Source organism: Leopardus geoffroyi, chromosome C2 (genome assembly GCF_018350155.1).
Source record: "Leopardus geoffroyi isolate Oge1 chromosome C2, O.geoffroyi_Oge1_pat1.0, whole genome shotgun sequence".
Taxonomy (NCBI): domain Eukaryota; kingdom Metazoa; phylum Chordata; class Mammalia; order Carnivora; family Felidae; genus Leopardus; species Leopardus geoffroyi.
Window position 1 is genome coordinate 98,469,749 of NC_059333.1, and position 20,744 is coordinate 98,490,492.

General features: G+C 39.3%; 1 protein-coding gene across 1 annotated transcript in view; it reads left to right on the forward strand.

Moving 5' to 3' along the window:
* WDR49 (WD repeat domain 49) overlaps positions 1–20,744 on the forward strand; it is a 140,217-nt gene that overhangs the window by 72,867 nt on the left and 46,606 nt on the right. Inside the window, exons 8-9 of the mRNA XM_045503057.1 lie at positions 8,154–8,318; positions 11,971–12,086. Of these exons, the coding sequence (XP_045359013.1) occupies positions 8,154–8,318; positions 11,971–12,086 (281 nt within the window). The remainder of the gene's footprint in view (positions 1–8,153; positions 8,319–11,970; positions 12,087–20,744) is intronic.

Genomic DNA, 20,744 nt, shown 5'->3' on the forward strand with positions numbered 1-20,744 from the left:
TTTCATGCCTTATAATAACAAAATAATCTAATTCCTCCCTCTTTCCCCCTGTATCACTGTTGTCATTCATTTCCCTTATATATTAGCATATATCTCTATATAATCATGTATGTATACATAAGCATACATAATTTAGTGCATTGTTGGTATTATTGTTTTGATTGTTAGATCAAATTAAGATCAATTAAGAACAAGAAAAATAAAAGTTTTTATTCTACCTTTACTTATTCTTTCTTTAATGTTTTTCCCTTTTGGTGTAGATCCAGTTTTCTGACTTTATTTTCTTTATCTTTAAAGATCTTCTTTTAACATAGTTTGAAGGTAGGCCTACTGGCAACAAATTCCTTTAGTTTTTGTTTGTTTGAGAAAGTCTACTTCTCCTTTATTTTCAAGGTTATTTTCACGAGATACAGAATTCTAGGTTGGGAGGTTTATTCTCTCAACACTTTAAATATTTCACTTGACTCCCTTCTGGATTGTGTTTTCTAAGGAGAAGTCAAATGTAGTTCTTATCTTTATTGTTCCTTTGAAGATAAGTTGTCTTTCTTATCTGGCTTCTTTTAAGATGTTACCTTTGACTTCACTAGGCCTAGGTGTTGCTATTTATTTATTTATTTATTTATTTATTTTTCTTTTTCTAGCATTTATTCTGCTTGGTGTCACATGAGCTTCCTGAATCTGTGGCTTGGTACCTGTCATTAATTTGCCAAAATTTTCAGTCATTACTGTTTCAGGTATTTCTTTTGTTCCTTTTTTTTCTTCTCCTACTTGTATTCACATTGTGTGAATATTATACCTTGGGTAGTTGCCCCACAGTTCTTGAATACTGTATTTTGTTTTTGTTTTCAGTCTTTGTCCTCTGCCTTTTCAGTTTTCAAGGTTTCTACTGATATATCCGGAAGCTCAGAGACTCTTTCCTCTTTAGTCTGTTAGTAAGCACATGAAAGGCATACTTCCCTCCTGATCTGTAGCACCTCTTTCTGGTTCTTTCTAAGAATTTCCATCTCTCTGCTCATGTTACCCATCTGTTCTCACATGCTATCTTTACCCATTAGAGCCTTTAGCACGTTAATCATAGTTGTTTTAAATTTCCGATCTGATAATTCCAACATCCCTGCTGCCATGTCTGGGTGTGATGCTTGCCCTATTTCTTCAAACGATGTTTTTTTGCCCTTTAGAATGTTTTGTAGTGTTGCAGGATCTTTCACCACAATACCCAGGAATCGTTGTCTCACCGCTTTGAAGAATTAAGAGGTGGACACAAAATGAGCAGCAGGCAAAAGTTTATTAGAGTATAAGATTACAAAGTTAGACTAGTTGGAAAGCTCTTTCCAGATAGGGGATATTCAAAAGTTAATGCCCCCACCCCCCCAAGACGCAAGGGTCTTGTTTTATAAGGTTTTGGTTAGCCCTCCCCTACTCTCCCCTTCACTTCCTCCTTGTTCCTTCTCAGGTTCTACCCTTATTGGCTGGATAACTCGAGGTGTTGAGTTGTCCATTCCTGATTGGCTAATTTCCATTGTATGAGGAGTGGCCTATAGCCATACCTAGGTCTTTCCTCCAATTCCTGAGGGAAACCTGAGGGACAGTAGGTGGGGGTCTGTTAGTTCTTAAGAGGAACATTGCACCTGAGGGGATTTGCTGTGGTCAGACACTCCCAGCATTGTTCCAAAATATGTGTTTTTCCCCACCCAGGGACCTCAGGCCCTAATCTTTCCCTCTCTGCCTACTGAATCCATCTTCTCCTCGCATAGTAATATTTTCTTGATAGTGGGACATATGGTGAAAGGAACTGCTGTAAATAGGCCTTTAGAAGTGTGGTGGTGAGGTGTGGGGGGCGGGGAAGGAGTCTATATTCCTAGGATTAGGTGTCAGTCTTTTGTGAGCCTGTGCTTCTGGACATATGTGAGCTTCACATAGGTTCCCCACCCTTATATCCCACAGGAAGGCTAGAGCCAGCTAGAATTTGGTATTTTCCTTCCTCAGGTCAGTTTAGTGCTGATAAACCCCCAGCAGGTGAGGCCCTGGTTAAGTAGTTTCCCTCGAGCGCAGACCTTGTTAAGAGGAACAGAATTACTCTAATGTATTTTGAAATCTTTTCTTTGCTTCTGCCCCTGCCAGAAGCAGGAGGGGGTTTTTCTCCAAAATTACAGTAAAAACCTGGTCTATATCCTCAAAATAAAGCTCATAAAATTGTGGGGCCCCCCTATGACTGGCTTCCCCTGGAATTTTTAGCTCTCAGACTCGTCCACTTAGAGCCTCCAGCAATTCGTCAATTACGGTTCTTGTTTTTCTATCTCAGCACTGTTTCCTGTGGAGTTTCGGTTCACAAGTTCCTGCTCTGGTAAATTGTTATTTTGTCTATTTGCCTGTTGATATCTCCAGTTCTGGGGGATAGCAATTTGCCCTCATTTCTATTATTGATCCGGGAAGGGTTGTTGATTTTTGAATTTTGTTTGGCTTTTTACTTATTGTTAGGGTGGATGACTTCTGAGCAGGCAGCACTGGAACCTTGGAAGTCCAATCTCAACTACTTTTTGAAGTAGTGTTTTCTCAGCTATTTGTTTAGAATGAGGGAAGTGGTGAGGTTTTAGTCAGAGTTCCCAATACTTTGTATCGAGCAAGTGATTTTTAACTTCTTTAAACAAGAGTTTTCTTATCTATAAAATAGGGATTATAATACCTCCCTTGTAGATGTTCTGACAAAGGACAAAGGATTTTCCATATAAACACACATGGAACAAAGCAGGAGTAAAAGCTAAGTAAATATTAGCCAAAAAAGAGAAAGTGGTATTTTTCTGTCACCTAGTTCCTGGGGATGCCTGGTGATTTGGAAAGTGTTTTGAATGCCTATGTAACGTGGTCACAGCCTGCTGCCCCTCCCCTCACTCACACTGCCTAAGCCTACCTCCTTGCTAGTCCTTGAATGTGCCGAGGGCACTTTACCTCAGGGCCTTTGCATTGCTGTCTCCTTTGCCTGGAACTTTCTTCACTTAGGTATCTGTATGGCTACCTCCTTTACCTCAGTCTTGTCTTTCTTCAAATGATTCTTCAGGGAGGCTTTCTCTGAGCCCCCGGCTTTGCATTCACTCCCAGTGATTTCTTCCTCCTTCTGTTTTATTTTTATCCATAATGCTTATCACCACTAGCCATATATTTTTATTTTATTTTGTTTTCTCATCTGGTTGCGTCTCTTCCTCCACTAAATGTAAGGGCAGGAAATGTTTACTGCTGAATCCCCAACACCTAAATCCCGGGTCTTCCATATTGTAGGGGTTCAGTAAACTCGAGGAATGAATTTGAAAGAGCAAATTACAAGTTACTCTACAAGAGGTAATAAATAAGATTTATAAATGGAGAATGGCTGCCTTAAAATATTTGAATCCTCTTCCGTACCAGGACTTAGATATTATCATTCCCCTCGCCTCACTACTTACAGAGATGTAACTTCGAAGAGATTTGATGCACAATAGAAATAAAGGAGGTAGCCTGCGTTTATATTATGGGGCCTCAAACAGGACTGACTGAAAATAGAACTATAAACAGCAATTAAATCACATGTCCTCATCCCTTGGTAGCCAGCGATATCTGCTGCTGTAATTTTTGATTTCCCTTCCTGCTTAGACCTAGGACTTGGAACGCATGGAGAGACAACTAAAATGCCTACTGCTGTTGGAATATAAGAAGACAATTAAGGGACATGGATACAACCTCGTATCTCCTAGAATTGCCTCATTGGCTGTGACAGCTTCAGATGAGAGAGACAAAAAGACCCATATATTTCTAAACGGTTATTAGCTTGGGTACATAAGGTGGAGAACAACGATTTGCTCTGAAACCCACTTGCGCTGGAGTGAAGTTCTTAGGGTAGTGTCATTTCTGCCCTGCATGCTGCCGGGGCCCTGCTGCGTCCTCGTCGGTTGAGGTCTCATCTGATAAGAAGCAGCCAGGAATGAACCAAAAACTGCATGAGATTTGGTATCATCAAAATCCGGCCTGTAAATGTGATGCCAATACTTATTCCTGGGCTTTATTACTGAGAAAATCAGCTTGCTAAAAATAAAGTCCTCACCATCCCGTAGTCAAACGCTTCCTTCACCTGCCAAGTGATGTTAAGTGCACTCCTCTCTCACCAAACTTTGAAAGTCTTTTCGCCTGCCTTGCTATTCTTGTATTCTGAGATTGTCATAGTGACAGCAGAGTCTGGTTAATCCTGGTAGGATGTTTGTGACACAGTCAGTCCTTGTTTTTCAGCACATTGTTTTCCTGGGGGTTGCAGACTGCCATAAAATGAAATCCGACTGGCTATATACTATTGCCATTATTGATTCTGATTTCATGAAAAATCATTAAATGAGCAGAGAAAGGTGCTGAAAACTGATGAATAGTGTTGGGGCTCAGCCAGGTGGGCAGCGGAGGGAGAGTTTTGCTACAAGTAGCAAAGTGTGAAAGTTACTAATTCCTCATTGAATGTCTACAGCAGATAAAAGTGGTGTGGTTGCTGATTAGACGCTTTGTGACGCGGACGATGCCAGTCTCGGACAAGTAGGCAAGCATTCTCCTTGAACGTGGTCACATTTTACTTTGCTTTTTTTGTTTTGTGTTGTTTTGTCCTTATCAGGGAATGCCCATCATTTAGTATGGAAATGCCTAACATGTAAGTGGTCAATAAATACTTTTTGAATAGAAATAATAAAACCCTTCACAACCTTTAACCTTTTCTTAAAACACCATCAAAATTTTCACTCATGCTTGGAAAATTGTATGTTTTCATGGTTTTGTTTTTGATGAATGCAATTGAAATTCGTAGGTGATTACGTGAAAAATTCACAAATCTGATCTAATTTGAAATTTCAGTGTACATCTACAATCTGGCTTCTAAAATTGTAATTGTCTATATTCGCTGTCATGGTTGAAAGAAAGAAAGACATTAAATATTTTTGAACTAGTTTGGACGTGAAAAGTGATATCACCTAAAATAGAGAGTCAGACAAATAAAGCTTAACTAGAATAGTAACACTAGTTAACTTTTACGGCTTATTTATCGTATGCCATGCACTATGCTAAATGCTTTATAAATATTAGTTTAGTTAAACCTTTTAAAAATGGTTTGAGGCAGTTACTATGATTCTCCCTGGTTTATAAGTGAAGGAACTGAAGCTTAGAGAGGTTAAGTAATGAGCCCAAGGTCAAACAATTGACCTGCAAACTCAGGCATCCTAGGTTCAGACCTGGTGCTCTGGACCCCCATGCATATTGCACACAGCAAAGGAACAGAAACACAGTCAGTTAATATCGAGTGGTAATTGAAGAGGTAGGTCACATTGTTTCAAGATTCAGGCCATTTGTCCTAGAAACCATGCTGTTGTTTCACAACGGTGATGAAATATTTAAGCTACTTTTGATTTCATGAGAGAAAATGTGTAGCATACATACAGTTTTACATCATTTAAGAAGTTGTTTGATTCAGAGTCGCAGTTTGTAATTTCAGGGGAAAAAGGCTGTAAGAGATCATGTGCTCACGATCAGTTCTCTGCTGAGCACAAATGTTGCTAAATGGTGGCCCTTTTTTTTCCTGTCTCTTTTCTCCTTTTTACCTCTTAGTTGCTGTTTCAGGTGAACATCTCTTGCCTGGACTATGACAGAAGTCCCCAGATGGTCTTCCTGCACCCCCAGCTTGTTCTCCACATCATTGCCAGGAGTACCTTCACAAACCGACCAACAAAAAATGCTGTATCACTCTCGCCCTCACCAAGAACAGTGATTGCTGCTGATTTTGACGCATACATTCCACTTGACAGTCTCTTGCAAACTAAGGCCCCTACCTAGTCATTTATACACATGACTCATTATTCTCTAACATTGCTCTTTTCAAACATTTTAATTGCAGTTTAGCTGACATACAGTGTCATGTTAGTTTCAGGTGTACAGTCTAGGGTTTCAACGTTTCCTTCCACACATTACCTGGTGCTCATCACGGCAAGTGCACTCCTTAATCTCCATCACCTGTCTCACCCACCCTTCCACCCCCTTCCCCTCTGCTCACCATTGGGCTAGTCTCCCTGGTTAAGATCTCCAGCACAGCTCAGTAGGAATTTCAGTACCAGTCACCAGCTTGTTTCTTCACCTCGTATCCCACCGTCTCTCTCCTCCTCTGCGTACTCTGGCTCCATCACACTTCGTATTGCTTCTCATGTGTAGAATACTGTCTAAGTTCTCTCTTCTAACCACACTCTTAATTATCTGGAATACTATGCTAGAATAGAGAAGGCCTGATGATGTGTCTGTCATAGATAGCCCACGATTCAAACCTCATTATGTAGGCTTGGGAATGGTGCTTAGCTGATTAGAATCTCAATTTCGTCCCTAGTAGAATGAGGGCACTAACATTATTTACAGAGTTTTTAGAAAGATTAAGTGGGATACGCAGCGTAAAGGGCTTGGCATCCAATAAATGCATGTTCCTATCTTCAATCCCATATTGACCATCCTCACCTTTTATTCCCCATCCCCCATCCCAGCGAGTGGATTTTGGGTTTTCCTCTCTGTGCCTCTGCAACAACCAGGGGAGAGACCTCTAAACCTGGAGTTTTGTTTGGCATTTGTCTGTGTCTTGTCTGTTCTGTCTACGCCAATAGTGCTCAACCCAGGGTGCACACTTCAGGAACCCGAGAAGCTCTTTAAAAAATGCCCCTACCTTAGTTCAGTTACAGCAGAGTCTCAGATCTGGTACACAGGCATGGTTTGTAAAGTTCCTCGGGTGATTTTAGTGTTCAAGCCTAGGCTGTAGATTCCTTCAGAGCAGGGATTCATTAGTGATCCCTGCTGCTCTCACGGAGCTGGGCACAGAGTGGACATTCAATGCTTGCCACCAAAATGAATGAACGCGTGCATGTGTGATGGCCAGCTCTCGAGGCTTCTGAATATACATTTGATACATTTTAATAACCTATGTAATTATAAAAATGGGATACTCAAATTGACATATTATTGTCGCACTTAACATTTATACCACGGTAATCGATACCTACGAAGACAAAAACATGCCAGAAGTTCTCTCAAAGTCTGCCTGTTACTTCAGGCCCCTTCCTGTCTACCGATTTGTGTGTTCAGTGCTGTCCATTTGGTTTTCATTCTTTTGGGTCTCAAAATCATATGGGTGAGATGATTTTTTGAAATGTGTATTTATTTATTTTAGAGAGAGAGAGAGAGAGAGCATGAACACAAGTGGGGGAGAGGCAGAGAAAGAGAGAGAGAGAATCCCAAGCAGGCTCCACACTGTCAGTGCAGAGCCCTCCACAGGGCTCAGACCCACGACCTGTGAGATCACGACCTGAGCCAAAGTTGGACACGTAACCTATTGAGCCACCCAGGCGCCCCTGGGTGAGGGGACTCTAACCTCTTAAAGGGTGCCTAAATACCTAGTGCTGAAATTAGCAGGTGGCTTGCCACTATAAAATTTCCCATTGTCGGGCTACTATATGTGGTCCCATCCCTTCTAGCATTTGCTTTGTTGCCTTCCTCTTGGGGTGTATATTGCAGACTTAGATTTAACCCTGCTGTGTTCTTTGTTTTTAGCAAGTCATGAATAATTGTGTTTCGCTGTAGACATATATGCAGCACCTTGAGAAAGGAGGAAGAAAGGGACTAATGGCGTTGAAAGTGATAGCTCTAGCATTTTGTTAAAATTAACTCCCCCCCCCCCCCGTAATGTTGGGTAGCACTTTCTTTTCTGAATGCTAAACGGAAGCTGGTGCATAGTAAAATGCTTCTTTTCATATAGTAAATAGTGTGGGAGCACTGTGACTTAAAATCAGCTTTGTCACTTAAATGCAGAAGATTTTAAAGTTTATTTTCAATAGGACTCGATTTCAGTATGGCCTCTAGACAGTAAGCTGAATGGTGGGTAAAAGAAGTAGAGTCCTATCTTTTCTGGTAAAGAGACTCATGACTGCATTACCTCAGTTCTAGCTCAAGAATTGAAATGTTACCAGCTTAACAAAGAGAAAGTAAGTATGTTACAAATGCGCCTCTAACGATGGCGGTGGGTGGATCTCAGTAGTGAAAATTCACAGATTAGATATTTTTATTGAAATGAAAATGGTGGCTTCTGGGACTATATTTAATTTCTTTACAATGTTATTTTCTCTTAGGTAATCAGCTGTGATGAGGGGTCTACTGTTGCCTTCTGGATGATAGACACTGGGCAGAAAATCAAACAGTTTACTGGTTGCCATGGCAATGCAGAAATCAGCACTATGGCCCTTGATGCAAATGAGACGCGGCTTTTGACTGGCAGCACAGATGGGACCGTAAAGGTGAGAACACAGTGATGCTTTCTATCCACATATGAGGAGGCTAAAATACTATGTGAAGAGACACAGCTATAGCTATATTTGTTTCTGCCTTTTTGGCCATGCAAGAGGAAAGACAAGACAAGATTAGAAGAGTTAAATAACCCATACCATCTAATAACAAAGCTGTTAGGGAAAAAAAAAGCCTCAGTGGAAAAATGAATAAATGATTTCTCTGAATAAATTATTTAGAATAAAAACACAACTTGGCATACTTATTTCAGAAAGCCTTTCTCCGAGTTCTGGATAGAGGACTACTTTGGGGAATAAGAAGTCTGAATAATTTTCCTATGCTTCGGCTAATGTCCCTAGTTTTCTTCTTAGTTTGTAAAATGAGAAATCAGTGCAACCAAGAAAACTTGTTAAAATGGCACAGATGCAAATTTGGGGGCAAATGAATATTTCAAAATCGACCCATGTTATAATTTGCACGTTTATGTGAAGGCAAGTGAGACGGTGAAGACGGATAGTAGAAAGAACAATCACTATCTTATTTATTATCATCCTAAACCTACAGTATTTAATACTTCCACTTTTATTATTTTATAGCTATTACTAATTTCTGTTGGGAGATGAGAGCTATTATACTTTGAAAAATGATCAAATTTTCATGCAAAGCTTAGATATTTGCTATCTGCAATCATGCCTACCAGTGAATCTTCTCTGCCCCCCTCAGCTCTGAGACTAATGACAATCTTTGATTGGAGATGGCTTGTGACACTTTGAGGCAGCAGAAGGCAGTTTCCCAGAATAAGCTTTGAATAGTTCTCAACTTCTGTCATAACTGGAATGAGAAGGGTATTAATTAGGTGTATCTTCCATGGTGGGGTGTATGTTGCATGCTGGTAGCCTGCCAAGGGGTTAACGGAAGGTTATCTGGATATGTACGTGGAACATGATGGAAGTTGGAGTTCAGGGGATTCTAGGGTGGCACCTGTCAATGTGAAGGAGGTGCTATGGCAGGCTGCAATGAGAATTTCTGAAAATCAACAGAGCTGGGCCTCTGGGAAGGTTCACAGCATGAGGTTAGGGACTGAGAGCTTGGGCTTAAGTAATCTAGTTTACGGGACTACAGGAAAGGCGTTGGGAAGGTAATGGGACAATTCCAACCCCAATAGTCAAGGTGGAATAAACAAGAACAGCTGAAACTGGAGTATCAGACAGGCTTAGGTAAAAGGAACAAGTGAGTATCCCACTTACTAGTCCCAGGGTATGAGACTGAACTGAGAACTGAAATGAATAGATGAGGTTTCTTTCACCCCTGTCTTGGAAAGTAACCAACTACACAGTCCAGAGTAGGGCAGACTTACAAACCTACGGGGTTGCTAAGAGCTTGCAGATAGTCCCAGCTAAAGGACTTAATAGGACTTGGGGACAGTCAGATCTTCGCGATACCTATGTGTGGGTGTTATTTTGGGTGGGCTTGGTAGGAGCCATGTTGAGAGGACAATGAAGTGACATGGGCGAAGAGCACCCTTCAACATTTCAGCTCAAGCCCTGCATCTTAGAAGGCTTAATGTGAATTTAGTAGTATAATCACAGCTTTTGAAAGTATATTTATCTTTATCATAATAACAGAATTCTGAAATTTGGCAACCTCTATGTAGGATGCATAAATCAGAGTTGAGCTGCTCTGGACATATTCTATGAAGAGACAGGAATCAATGGCATTTTCCAATCTCATTTATAATTTAGAATCCAAAACCAGTACCTATGTCATCAAAGATTTAAAAGTATTGCCCTATTTATCATGGTTTTGAAGTGTCTGATTTTTAATTAATTAGTGTTTTGAATAATTAATGTATGCATACAGTAAAACTTGAAATATCAAAGAGTTATACAGTGAAAAGAAAGTCTCTTTCTCACCTCCCTTGTAGCTACCACTGTTAATGGTTTCTCACGCATCCTTCTAGCCCAGGAGCACCATTTGTTTCTCAGTGGCAACCCAGTATATACAAAGTTCCGCTTTTTGCATATTGTCTTGGACCTTGACATTGTTATTAACAATGTAGTTAACTTTTATTGCATACTTACTAACAGCCAGGCACTGTTGTAAGCACTTTATACATACACACCCCTTTACACATGCACACCCCTACACTCCCCACATCTATATATCTATATAGTTGGTATTATTATTATGCCACTTTTACAGAGGAGGACACTAAAGCCCAAGGAGATAAAGCAAATTGGTTAATGTTTCATAGCTGGTCCAGTTTGGGCAGAGCGTAGTTAGAAATATGGAAATGACGTATTCGTCTTAATGGCTGCATTATATGCTACCGTATAGATATTCCATATTCTGTTTGTTTAGCCCCTTATTTTTTGTTTTTTGTTTTTAAATTTTTTTTAATGTTTATTCATTTTTGAGAGACAGAGAGAGACAGAGCATGAGCAGGGAAGGGGCAGAGAGAGGGAGACACAGAATCTGAAACAGGCTCCAGGCTCTGAGCTGTCAGCACAGATCCCAACGCAGGGCTCGAACTCACAAACTGCAAGATCCTGACCTGAGCTGAAGTCAGACCCTCAACCGACTGAGCCACCCAGGCCCTCTGCTTAGTCCCTTGTTAATGAGCAACTGGGTTGATTCAGGTCTTTAGCTTTTATAAACAGTGCCTCAAGAAGAGCCTTCAAGGCTGCCTGGGTGGCTCAGTCAGTTAAGCATCAGACTTCAGTTCAGGTCATGATCTCACGGTCCGTGAGTTTAAGCCCCACATCGGGCTCTCTGCTGTCAGCATGGAGCCTGCTTTGGATCCTCTGTCCCTCTCTCTCTCTGCCCCTCCTCTGCTCATTCTCTCTGTCTAAAAATAAATAAATGAACTTGAAAAAAAGAATCTTAAAAAAAAAAAAAAAAGAATAGCCTTTAAAACATATCATTTCACACATCTAAGTGTCTCTGTGAGACAGTTTCCTAGAAGTTGAATTTTTAATTCAAAGGGTATATGCAATTCAATTTTCATACTGCCAGCTTGGTCTTTGTGTATGAGGCACCAGCAATGTTTCATAGCAGGGCTTAGTTTTAACTGCTGGTGATGTTCTGTTGTAAAGTGTCCCCATTGGGCCTGGGTCCTGACCCACTGCCTGAGGAAGTAAACTCAAGAGTTCTTCTCCTCTTTAGGACTGGGTCTGTCATCCACTAACAATAGGACATTTTACTGGGAGCAGATGGGAAACCTATACCTAAGGACTGTATTTCAGGCTCTGTATTAGATGCTTAATCCTCCAAATGTCCCAGAGGAGTAAGCTTCCTGTGTCATAAATGAGGAAACTGAAATTTAGAGAGATTTACGTAGAGAACCATGATCTCAACGCTCCAAAATGTAACTCTAAGTGATTTTGTAGTCTCCCCCTTAAAAATACATACTAACTAATAGCTTTTGAGTCAACCATTATTAGAATAGATGGGTAGGGTTACAAGTAGAATTATAAATATAATGGGTAAATTTAAATGGTGAGAGGATTTTCTTTAATTGTTGCATACCTTAAGTGAATCAACCCTAGTCCAGAATATAAACACAAAAGTTTAAACAAATCTGATTACCCTGTGTTGTTTTACTCACTGAAGAAGACATTTTCTTTTCTTTTCTCAAAGGTGATTTAAAATTTTCTCTTAAAGGTATGGGACTTCAATGGATACTGTCACCACACCCTAAATGTTGGGCAAGAGGGAGCTGTGGATATTTCACAGATTCTGGTTCTTAAGAAGACAATACTGGTTACAGGCTGGGAGAGGTATGAGACGCTTCATGCAAAACCGTGGGAAGGCAGAAGGAGAGTGTTTTTATTTGGATCAAAATCTAAAAGATAAGACAACATAGAAACCTTGGCTGATTCTGAGTCATTAACTTGCTGGTGACCTTGGTGAATGAAACTGTTTGGATTGACTGAGTGCTTAGGGCTAAAACATCACAAGATCATGGCATTAGAAGGCTTTCTTCTGGCTTTTGGAATCTTTTTCTTTAACCATTCCAGACAAGGCCCTAAAACCCCTTCCTGAGTATTAACTCCAAAAGTTTCCTAAATTTTATAGTCCATAAATTCCTAAAGTAGAAATTATATTCTTTCAACTATCAAGGAAACTCATTTCTTCTTCTCTCCTTACTTATTTTAAATTGCAGCAAGGAGGGAGATAGGCTGCTGAATTGTGTTAGCACTTCCTTCATATCAGGGCAGAGAGGGCTTTCACAGCCTGCTTACTGTTCTCAAAGAGCAATTCTTCCATTTCATTAGAAGGAAGATTACTTTTCTTTCCTTTCCTCCTGAGAGAACTAAGGGATCATAAACAGGACCTTTTCTGTGGCATTGTATAAGCACTAGGAAAATTAAAGTGTGATATTTTCTGAAAAAATATTGTCCATAAATTCAGCAGTTCACAAAATATGGCTCTAATAGGTAATTTGCCGCACATTTTCACTATGGAATTTGGATCTTCATGATTTGAAGCCAGGATTAAAATCAGATTTTATACATAGAAAACTAACAGTATATAGTTGGGGATTTTTATCAACCACATGAAAGGCTTTTTCTTCTAATACAAATGTGCATGTGCAGATGAGAAAACATAATGCCACTTACAGCTTAGTTTTCAGGGGTAGTCTGACTATAAGGAAAGAAAGTATAGGGGCGCCTGGGTGGCGCAGTCGGTTAAGCGTCCGACTTCAGCCAGGTCACGATCTCGCGGTCCGTGAGTTCGAGCCCCGCGTCAGGCTCTGGGCTGATGGCTCAGAGCCTGGAGCCTGTTTCCGATTCTGTGTCTCCCTCTCTCTCTGCCCCTCCCCCGTTCATGCTCTGTCTCTCTCTGTCCCAAAAATAAATAAACGTTGAAAAAAAAAATTAAAAAAAAAAAAAAAGAAAGTATAATCCACGTTCCTCCACTCGATATTAAGAATTAATTCAATAATCTTCACCTTTGAAAGACAAGGCTTCTTCACATCTTGGGAACAGTCACAATCCATTAATGGCTTATCTCTTAACAGACTTTTGCCTGATTATTCCTTTTGGGCTGTGGCAGTAAATAAGTTTAATTCTCAAATATTATGGTATGGTAGATGTAAAGTATACAGCTGATCCAACTTAAATTTTGAACATAACAAAAAAAATTTAAAATTTATTAAGTGTAAGTCAAAACTTTGGAGGTACTGTTTTCTTAGTTATAATTTTTAGATATCCATAGTTAGAAATTTGTATCAAAAGTAAGGTTTCTTTGATTGCTTGCGCAGGTCAGTTTTAAAAGATTAAATGAGTAGAGTCCTCTAAAAGTGGCCTAAAAGAACACCTGGGGTGCCTGGCTGGCTCAGTCCATAGAGCATATGAGTCTTGATATCTGACTTGTGAGTTCAAGCCCCACACTGGGCATTGAACTTACTTAGAAAAAAAAAAAAAAAATAGGCACCTGGGTGGCTCAGTCGGTTAAGTGTCTAACTCTTGATTTTGGCTCAGGTCATGATCTCACAGTTCCTGAGATTGAGCCCTATGTCAGGCTCTATGCTGACAGTGTGGAGACTGCTTGGGATTCTCTCTCTCTCTCTCTCTCTCTCTCTAGCTCTCTCTCTCTCTCTCTCCCCTCCACTCTCTCCCCCCCCCCCACCCTGCTTGCATGCTTGTGCGTGTGTGCTCTCTCTTACTCTCTCTCAAAAATAAATGAATAAACTTAAAAAAAAAAAAAAGAAAGACAGACAGAAAGAAAAAGGAACACTTGATGTTCTGATCTCTCTTGGCGGGTTACTTTTTTTTAATCTCAGAGAGGGAGATGTGGACAGACTAAGATAGGAGGAACAGTTGCCACTCCCTCCATCTTTCCCCAGCTTTTTCATCTTCTGCAAGGTTGTCAAGACTTGGATCCCTTAGTTGGAACTGAAAGTTGAAGGACTGCATTCTCAATTTTGCTATTTCACTTTTATATTGGTAGATTTAAAAGTTTATTTCCTAGGTCAAAGGCCTTAGGTTAGGATACATCTTACCGGACTTTGACAGGTTCCTTTATATCAGGAGGTATTTAACAAAGGAGGCAAGTGGACAGGTCAACTGTTGGGTTATAGTGGGGGGAGGATGGTCCATTGAGCCAACTCCTTGACAGTTTAGTGATTAGAGAAGAAACAACTGGATGATTGACAGCTTATTAAGCTTTCTCTTTTTTTAACGCTTATTTATTTATTTTGAGAGAGAGAGAGAGATAGAGCGAGAGCAAGCAAGTGGTAGAGAAGGGCAGAGGGAGAGAGAGAATCTCAAGCAGACTCCACACTCAGCACAGATCCCAACACAGGGCTCAATCCCATGACCCAGGGATCATGGCCTGAGCCAAAATCAAGACTCAGATGCTCAACCGACTGAGCCACCCAGGCACCCCATTAAGCTTTCTTTAAACCTAGAGAGAGGCGGCTCGAATTAAGCTGTAGCTTTAATTTTAGGCTCTATCTAACTAAAGAGATTGGTTTATAATCTTGCCCAGGATAGGATAGATATTACATTTACTGACTGAGGTACCTAAATATGCATCTGATTTATTTTGTTTATAGCGCTTTCTAGCATTAGGCCCTCTACATGTATTATCTGCCTTAGTCCTGAGCTTCATTTGAAAGGTAGGCAATATTTTGTAGATGTCTCAATCTTTATCTTCAGGTTTTAGCTCTCTAAGCTCACTTACCCATTTGCTTTCTGGACACGTCTGACTGCAATCTCAAATTCAACATATTGTAAACTGAATTTATTATTTGTTCCCCTCCTCACTACCTGCTTTGCTCTCTTGGCTTCAGAGCTTCGGTTACCAGCCAGAGACCTGAACATCCACCTTGGTTCTTCCTCTCACTCAGCTTCACAACCAAGTAGTCTTACCTGTTTTATATTCTAAACATTTCTCAAACCTGTCCCTATTTCAATTACAACTGTATAATTCAGAGCGTCATTTCTACCTGATGAATGTCACAGCCCTTTTCTCTAGTGATACCGCCTTGTTCTTAGGTTCTGCACATTTTAGCTATAATTATTTCTTTCTACAATGCATTCCATCGATGTCACTTCCTTGTTTAACACCTTTCAGAGTGTCTACAAAATAATTTGAAGCCCCCTCTAGCCTGGGCCTATTCTTAGTTTCATTCTTACCCATTCTCACCTCAAATAGGATTGTGCTATCAGGGCACTCCAGGTAAACCATACTTTCCCACACCTCCTTGCCTTTATTCCCTCCCCTTCTCTAGAAATCCTTCCCCAAACATTGTTCATAGGGCTGACATTTATTCCTGCTTCAGGTCTTTGTTCGTTTATCTTCTCCATCAGGACATGTCTTTTTACTCCCAGGGTGGAAATACGCCCCCTATTTGTCTGTGCTGTTTAGCTTCCTATACTTTATTTAACATCGGACTGGATTATAACATATTGTGTGCGTGTGTGTGTGTGTGTGTGTGTGCGCGCACGCGTGTGCGTTTAGTGTCTGGTTCTTAGCAGATGCTCAATGATATGTGTTGAATGACTTAATTAATATTTATTAAGTAGACAGGGAATCTGAGAACTAGAGAGATTAATTATTCGTGGTCACACTCTGAATAAGAAGCAAGCAGGATAGTTATTCAAATCTATTCTCTCTTCATGATAAACCAGGAATCTAAGTATTACCAGTCCTTTTGTGCAAGGGAGAAAATGAGGCTTGAAGAGGTTGGGTAGCCTGGTCAACATTACAAAGTAGTAGACAGCTGATTGGAACTCCATGTCAAAGTCCATGCTCTTTCCACCATTCCTGAGTTACAAATGGAGTCATTAAATCCTAGAACAACTATATTCTCTTAAATAATCTGATTGAATAGGTTGGTTATGTCAGTCAAAGCTAATGAATCATTTCTGTGTGTTTGAAGAAACACATAAAAAACATGTATTATCAAATTAATACTTCAAGGTTTTAGCTTACTATTATTTTTCCTTTTTCCTTCCCACAAATATTTTTAAATGGCACCTTGGTCGAAAGTGCTGAGTTAGTAACTATGGTGGACTGAATGTGAAGAAGCATGATTCTTGCTCTCAGGGGCATCACATTCTAACTGGGGAGTCAACTCACACAAGGCAGGATATGATAAATGCCATTGTGAAATGCTCCTAAGCAAAACCTGAATTGGAGAGCCTATGTTGGCTATCTAGAAATACATTTGTTAGGGGTGCCTGCCCTGCATGGCTCAGTTGGTTAAGCATCTGACTTCTGCTCAGGTCATGATCTCACGGCTTGTGAGTTTGAGCCCCATGTCGGCCTCTGTGCTGACAGGTCAGAGCTTGAAGCCTACCTGAGATTCTCTCTCTGCCCCTTCCCTGCTCATGCTCTGTTTGTCTCTCTCTCTCAAAAATAAATACATAGGGGCGCCTGGGTGGCGCAGTCGGTTAAGCGTCCGACTTCAGCCAGGTCACGATCTCGTGGTCCGTGAGTTCGAGCCCCGTGTCAGGCTCTGGGCTGATGGCTCGGAGCCTGGAGCCTGTTTCTGATTCTGTGTCTCCCTCTCTCTCTGCCCCTCCCCCGTTCATGCTCTGTCTCTCTCTGTCCCAAAAATAAATAAACGTTGAAAAAAAATTTAAAAAAAATAAATAAATAAATACATATTAAAAAAAATTAGAAATACATTTGTTAATATCAAGAGAATATGTTAAATCCTTTAAAAAGAAGCCCAAATTCAGAACTTCTAGAAACGTGTTTCTTACCATTTTAGGCAAAATATAGTGAGAGACAAAGTTGTGAGTTGACATAGGGTCAATTAAATAATGCCCGGTTAAATATCTGGTCATATTTACATTGGTGAAATTATATGAATAGATGATCGATTAACTTTGCATTTGCATATAATATTTATAGTTCTGGCAAAATCAAATAATCATAATAGTTCAAGATTTTATCTTGCCCTAAAGTTCTATGATTCTATATTTTTTAAAAATAGACTAAAGCTTTTAGTTTCTCCCACTTTATTTCTTTCCTTCCTCTTAAAGGAAAAACCTCTGTTTAAGAAGGTTTTATCTCTGTAAAATATCTAGACTCATACAAATATAAAAATAATCTTTTGTACAATTTCAAGTAGTTCTGAAAATATCATTGATAGCATCTTTCACAAAGCTCTGTAAAAGTAGGTGCTCAATAAATAGCTGTTGCTATCATTTGATTTAGAAAAGTATTTTTAAGCAAAATTAGACTAGGGATTTGAAGTTCCTCAACAATAAAACTTATCTATTAGGAGATATTAAATTCTTAATAATTGCTTTACTTTGGTACTATACTTCTATGTGACTCAATTGGTTTCTATTATTAGGATGAGAACCAGAATGAAAATTTCCAAAGTTTAACTTGCTCTGAATAACCATGTTGGAAGTCAGGAGGGGGCAGGTGTGTTGGAAAATCACAAATAGCCCTCAAATCATATTTTGCGATGGTTTTAGTGTCCAAAATTTGACACCACAAATTTTAGGAAAAAGAATAAAAATGAACGGATTTATATCGAACACATTCTGAGATACTTCTTTTAAGCCTAAAAGGCAATGGACTGAACACGGATAGAGTCTTATAATGGGACTAACAACACATGAGCAATTAGCCTCTAAGGGAACAGATAGTTGGTTGTATTCTTTTGTTCTCTCCATGACAACTTCTACAGGATAAGTTTTGGTAGAAGTTATTTTCCCAGTTCATTCATCCTAAAAGAGGTTTTTGGTGGGTTTTTTTTCCCCTCCAAATATTTTTTTTCTTTTTTGTATTTTTTTAAACTTGTCAGGTAAACTAATTTTGTTCTCACAGAATTGGTCATTATATCTACATTCTGAATGAGAGGTCTGATCGTCTTCACAGATGACACAGTGACTCAGGATCTCAGATGGGTATGGGATGAAACTAGTAAACTCCTTCAATGTCAAAAGAACAAATCTCTCAGACTCCTCAAATGCCTTAAAATTGGCTCATTCTGCACTTCAATTTAACTCCTGGCAAAAGTACAAACTTAAAAAAAAAAGCTATCTTTGAAATGGACAAAGTAAGAAATGCAGTGTGGATTCTTAAGGTATTTTAAGGATAACTGTCACTTCAATGGAAAGATTCAGGTTAGGTTTTAAAGGAAAGGTGGCAGCTAATTAGTTTCTCAACATTTTGACACACAAGGTCAAATACCAGAAGGGATAGTTTTTACACCATCTTGGGAAAAGCATTTTGTGCTTTTGGGTTGTACAACCTAAATATATGTAGTTAATATGGGTATCTTGGCAAAAAGACATTTGACATTGACTTTTGACTGAGAGGTAATAGAAGAGATATAGGATTGACTTCTTCCCTCTCGCTCCCATTCTGCTCTCTCCATTCCCAAAAAGTAATCTCTTCAACCAAACTTATCAATAGGTAAAGAAAAAATTAAAAATATATGCATGTAAAGCTCTTATGAGATTCACGGCAATTTCAGAACTGCAGAGTACCTTATTTATAATATCTTACCTTGCTAAGCCTCATAGTAATATTATTGAAAGAATATTACTATTAAAATTATTGATTTTTTTAAAGAAAGAATAATTCATACATCAATTCTGCAAATATTTATTAAATGCCTATTATGTGCTAGGTACTAGTCTAAGCACTGGTGATACAGGAAAGAAAAAAAACAAAGTCCCCGCTCCCCTAGAGCTTATTTCTGGTAGCAGAGACAGTAAGTAAACAGACAAATATAGACCACAATATCACATGATGATAAAGAGAAATGACGTAGGGTGAGGGATGAAAGACTCAACGGAGAGTCTTTTTTATTTTATCTTTTAATTTAAATCAAGTTTTATTCTGATTAGAAAACTCCAAGTAAGTAGTGCTACCCACTTCAAATTTTCTTTTATTTATTCAAGTATGTGTAGCATGCAGTATTAGATTAGTTTCAGGTGCACAATACAGTGGTTTGACAATTTTATGCATTACTCTGTACTCATCATGGTAAGTATACTCTTGATCCCCTGTAAATATTTTACCCATGTGCCCCACCAATTTCTCCTTTGGAAACCACTAGTTTGCTCTCTATATTTAATAGCTTTTTGGGGTGTGTGTCTTTTTTTCCTTGTTCATTTATTTTGTTTCTTAACTTCTACATAGGAATGAAATCATAGGGTATTTGTCTTTCTCTGGCTTATTTCACCTAGCGTTATACCCTCTAGATCCATCCATGTTGTTGCAAATGACAAGATTTCATTCTTTTTTATGGCTGAGCAATATTTCATTTTATATGTTTATATATATACGTTTTTTATACAGATCTTCTTTATCCATTTATTCATGGATGGACACTTGGATTGCTTCCATATTTTGGCTATTATAAATAATGCTGCAATAAAGATCGGGGTGCATATATCTTTTTGAATTAGTGTTCATTTTATTGAGTAAATACCCAGGAGTGGAATTATTGGATCATATGGTAATTCCATTTTTAAGTCTTTGAGGAACTGTCTCCACAGTGGCTGTACCATTTTACATTCTTACCAACAGTGCATGGGGGGGGGGGTCCTTTTTCTCTACATCCTCAGCAACACTGTTCTTTTACATGGTTTTAGCCATTCTGACAAGTGTGAGGTGATATATCATTGTGGTTTTGATGTGCATTTCCTTGATGATTAGTGACCTTTTCAGGTGTCTGTTGGCCATCCTTATGTCTTCTTGGGACAAAAGTCTATTCATATCCTCTGCCCATTTTAACTTGGAATTATTTGCCTTCTTGGTGTTGAGTTGTATAAGTTTTTTTTAATATATTTGGGATATTAACCCTCAAGGAAGAGTGTTTAGAGAGGGTAGTCACAAAAGACTTACTTAAGGAAGTGACATTTGGACAGAGAATTTTCCATTCATTTATTTGACAAATATCTATCGAACACTCAATATGAGTAGGTCACAATGCCTGCTATTGTGGTATTGTAGAATAAGACAAGATTCCTTGTTTCTGAGAATTTGTAATCTAGCAAGGGAGTATAGCTATATAATATTCATTACATGTTATAAGTAAAATGTGAACAGTGTAAGATGTGTAAGATGAGATGAGAAGAAGGAAATATTTCTTTCAACTCTAGTTATTAAGGAAGTCTACCAGAACAAGATGAGTCTTAGATGATGAGTATATGGATGGATAGATGTGGGACTGTATGTGAAAGGAAATCCATAGAGGGATGGATGAGCACACCATGAATGAAAATGAAGCAGCTAGAAATGTGAAGGGTGCTTAGAGAACAGTAAAGATATCATTTGTGTTGAACAAGAAAGTGTGCTTCAGGGGCACCTGGGTGGCTCAGTCAATTAAGCGTCTGACTTCAGGTCAGGTCATGATCTCACGGTTCGTGGGTTTGAGCCTCACGCCGGACCCTATGCTGACAGCTCAGAGCCTAGAGCCTGCTTCGGATTCTGTGTCTCCCACTCTCTCT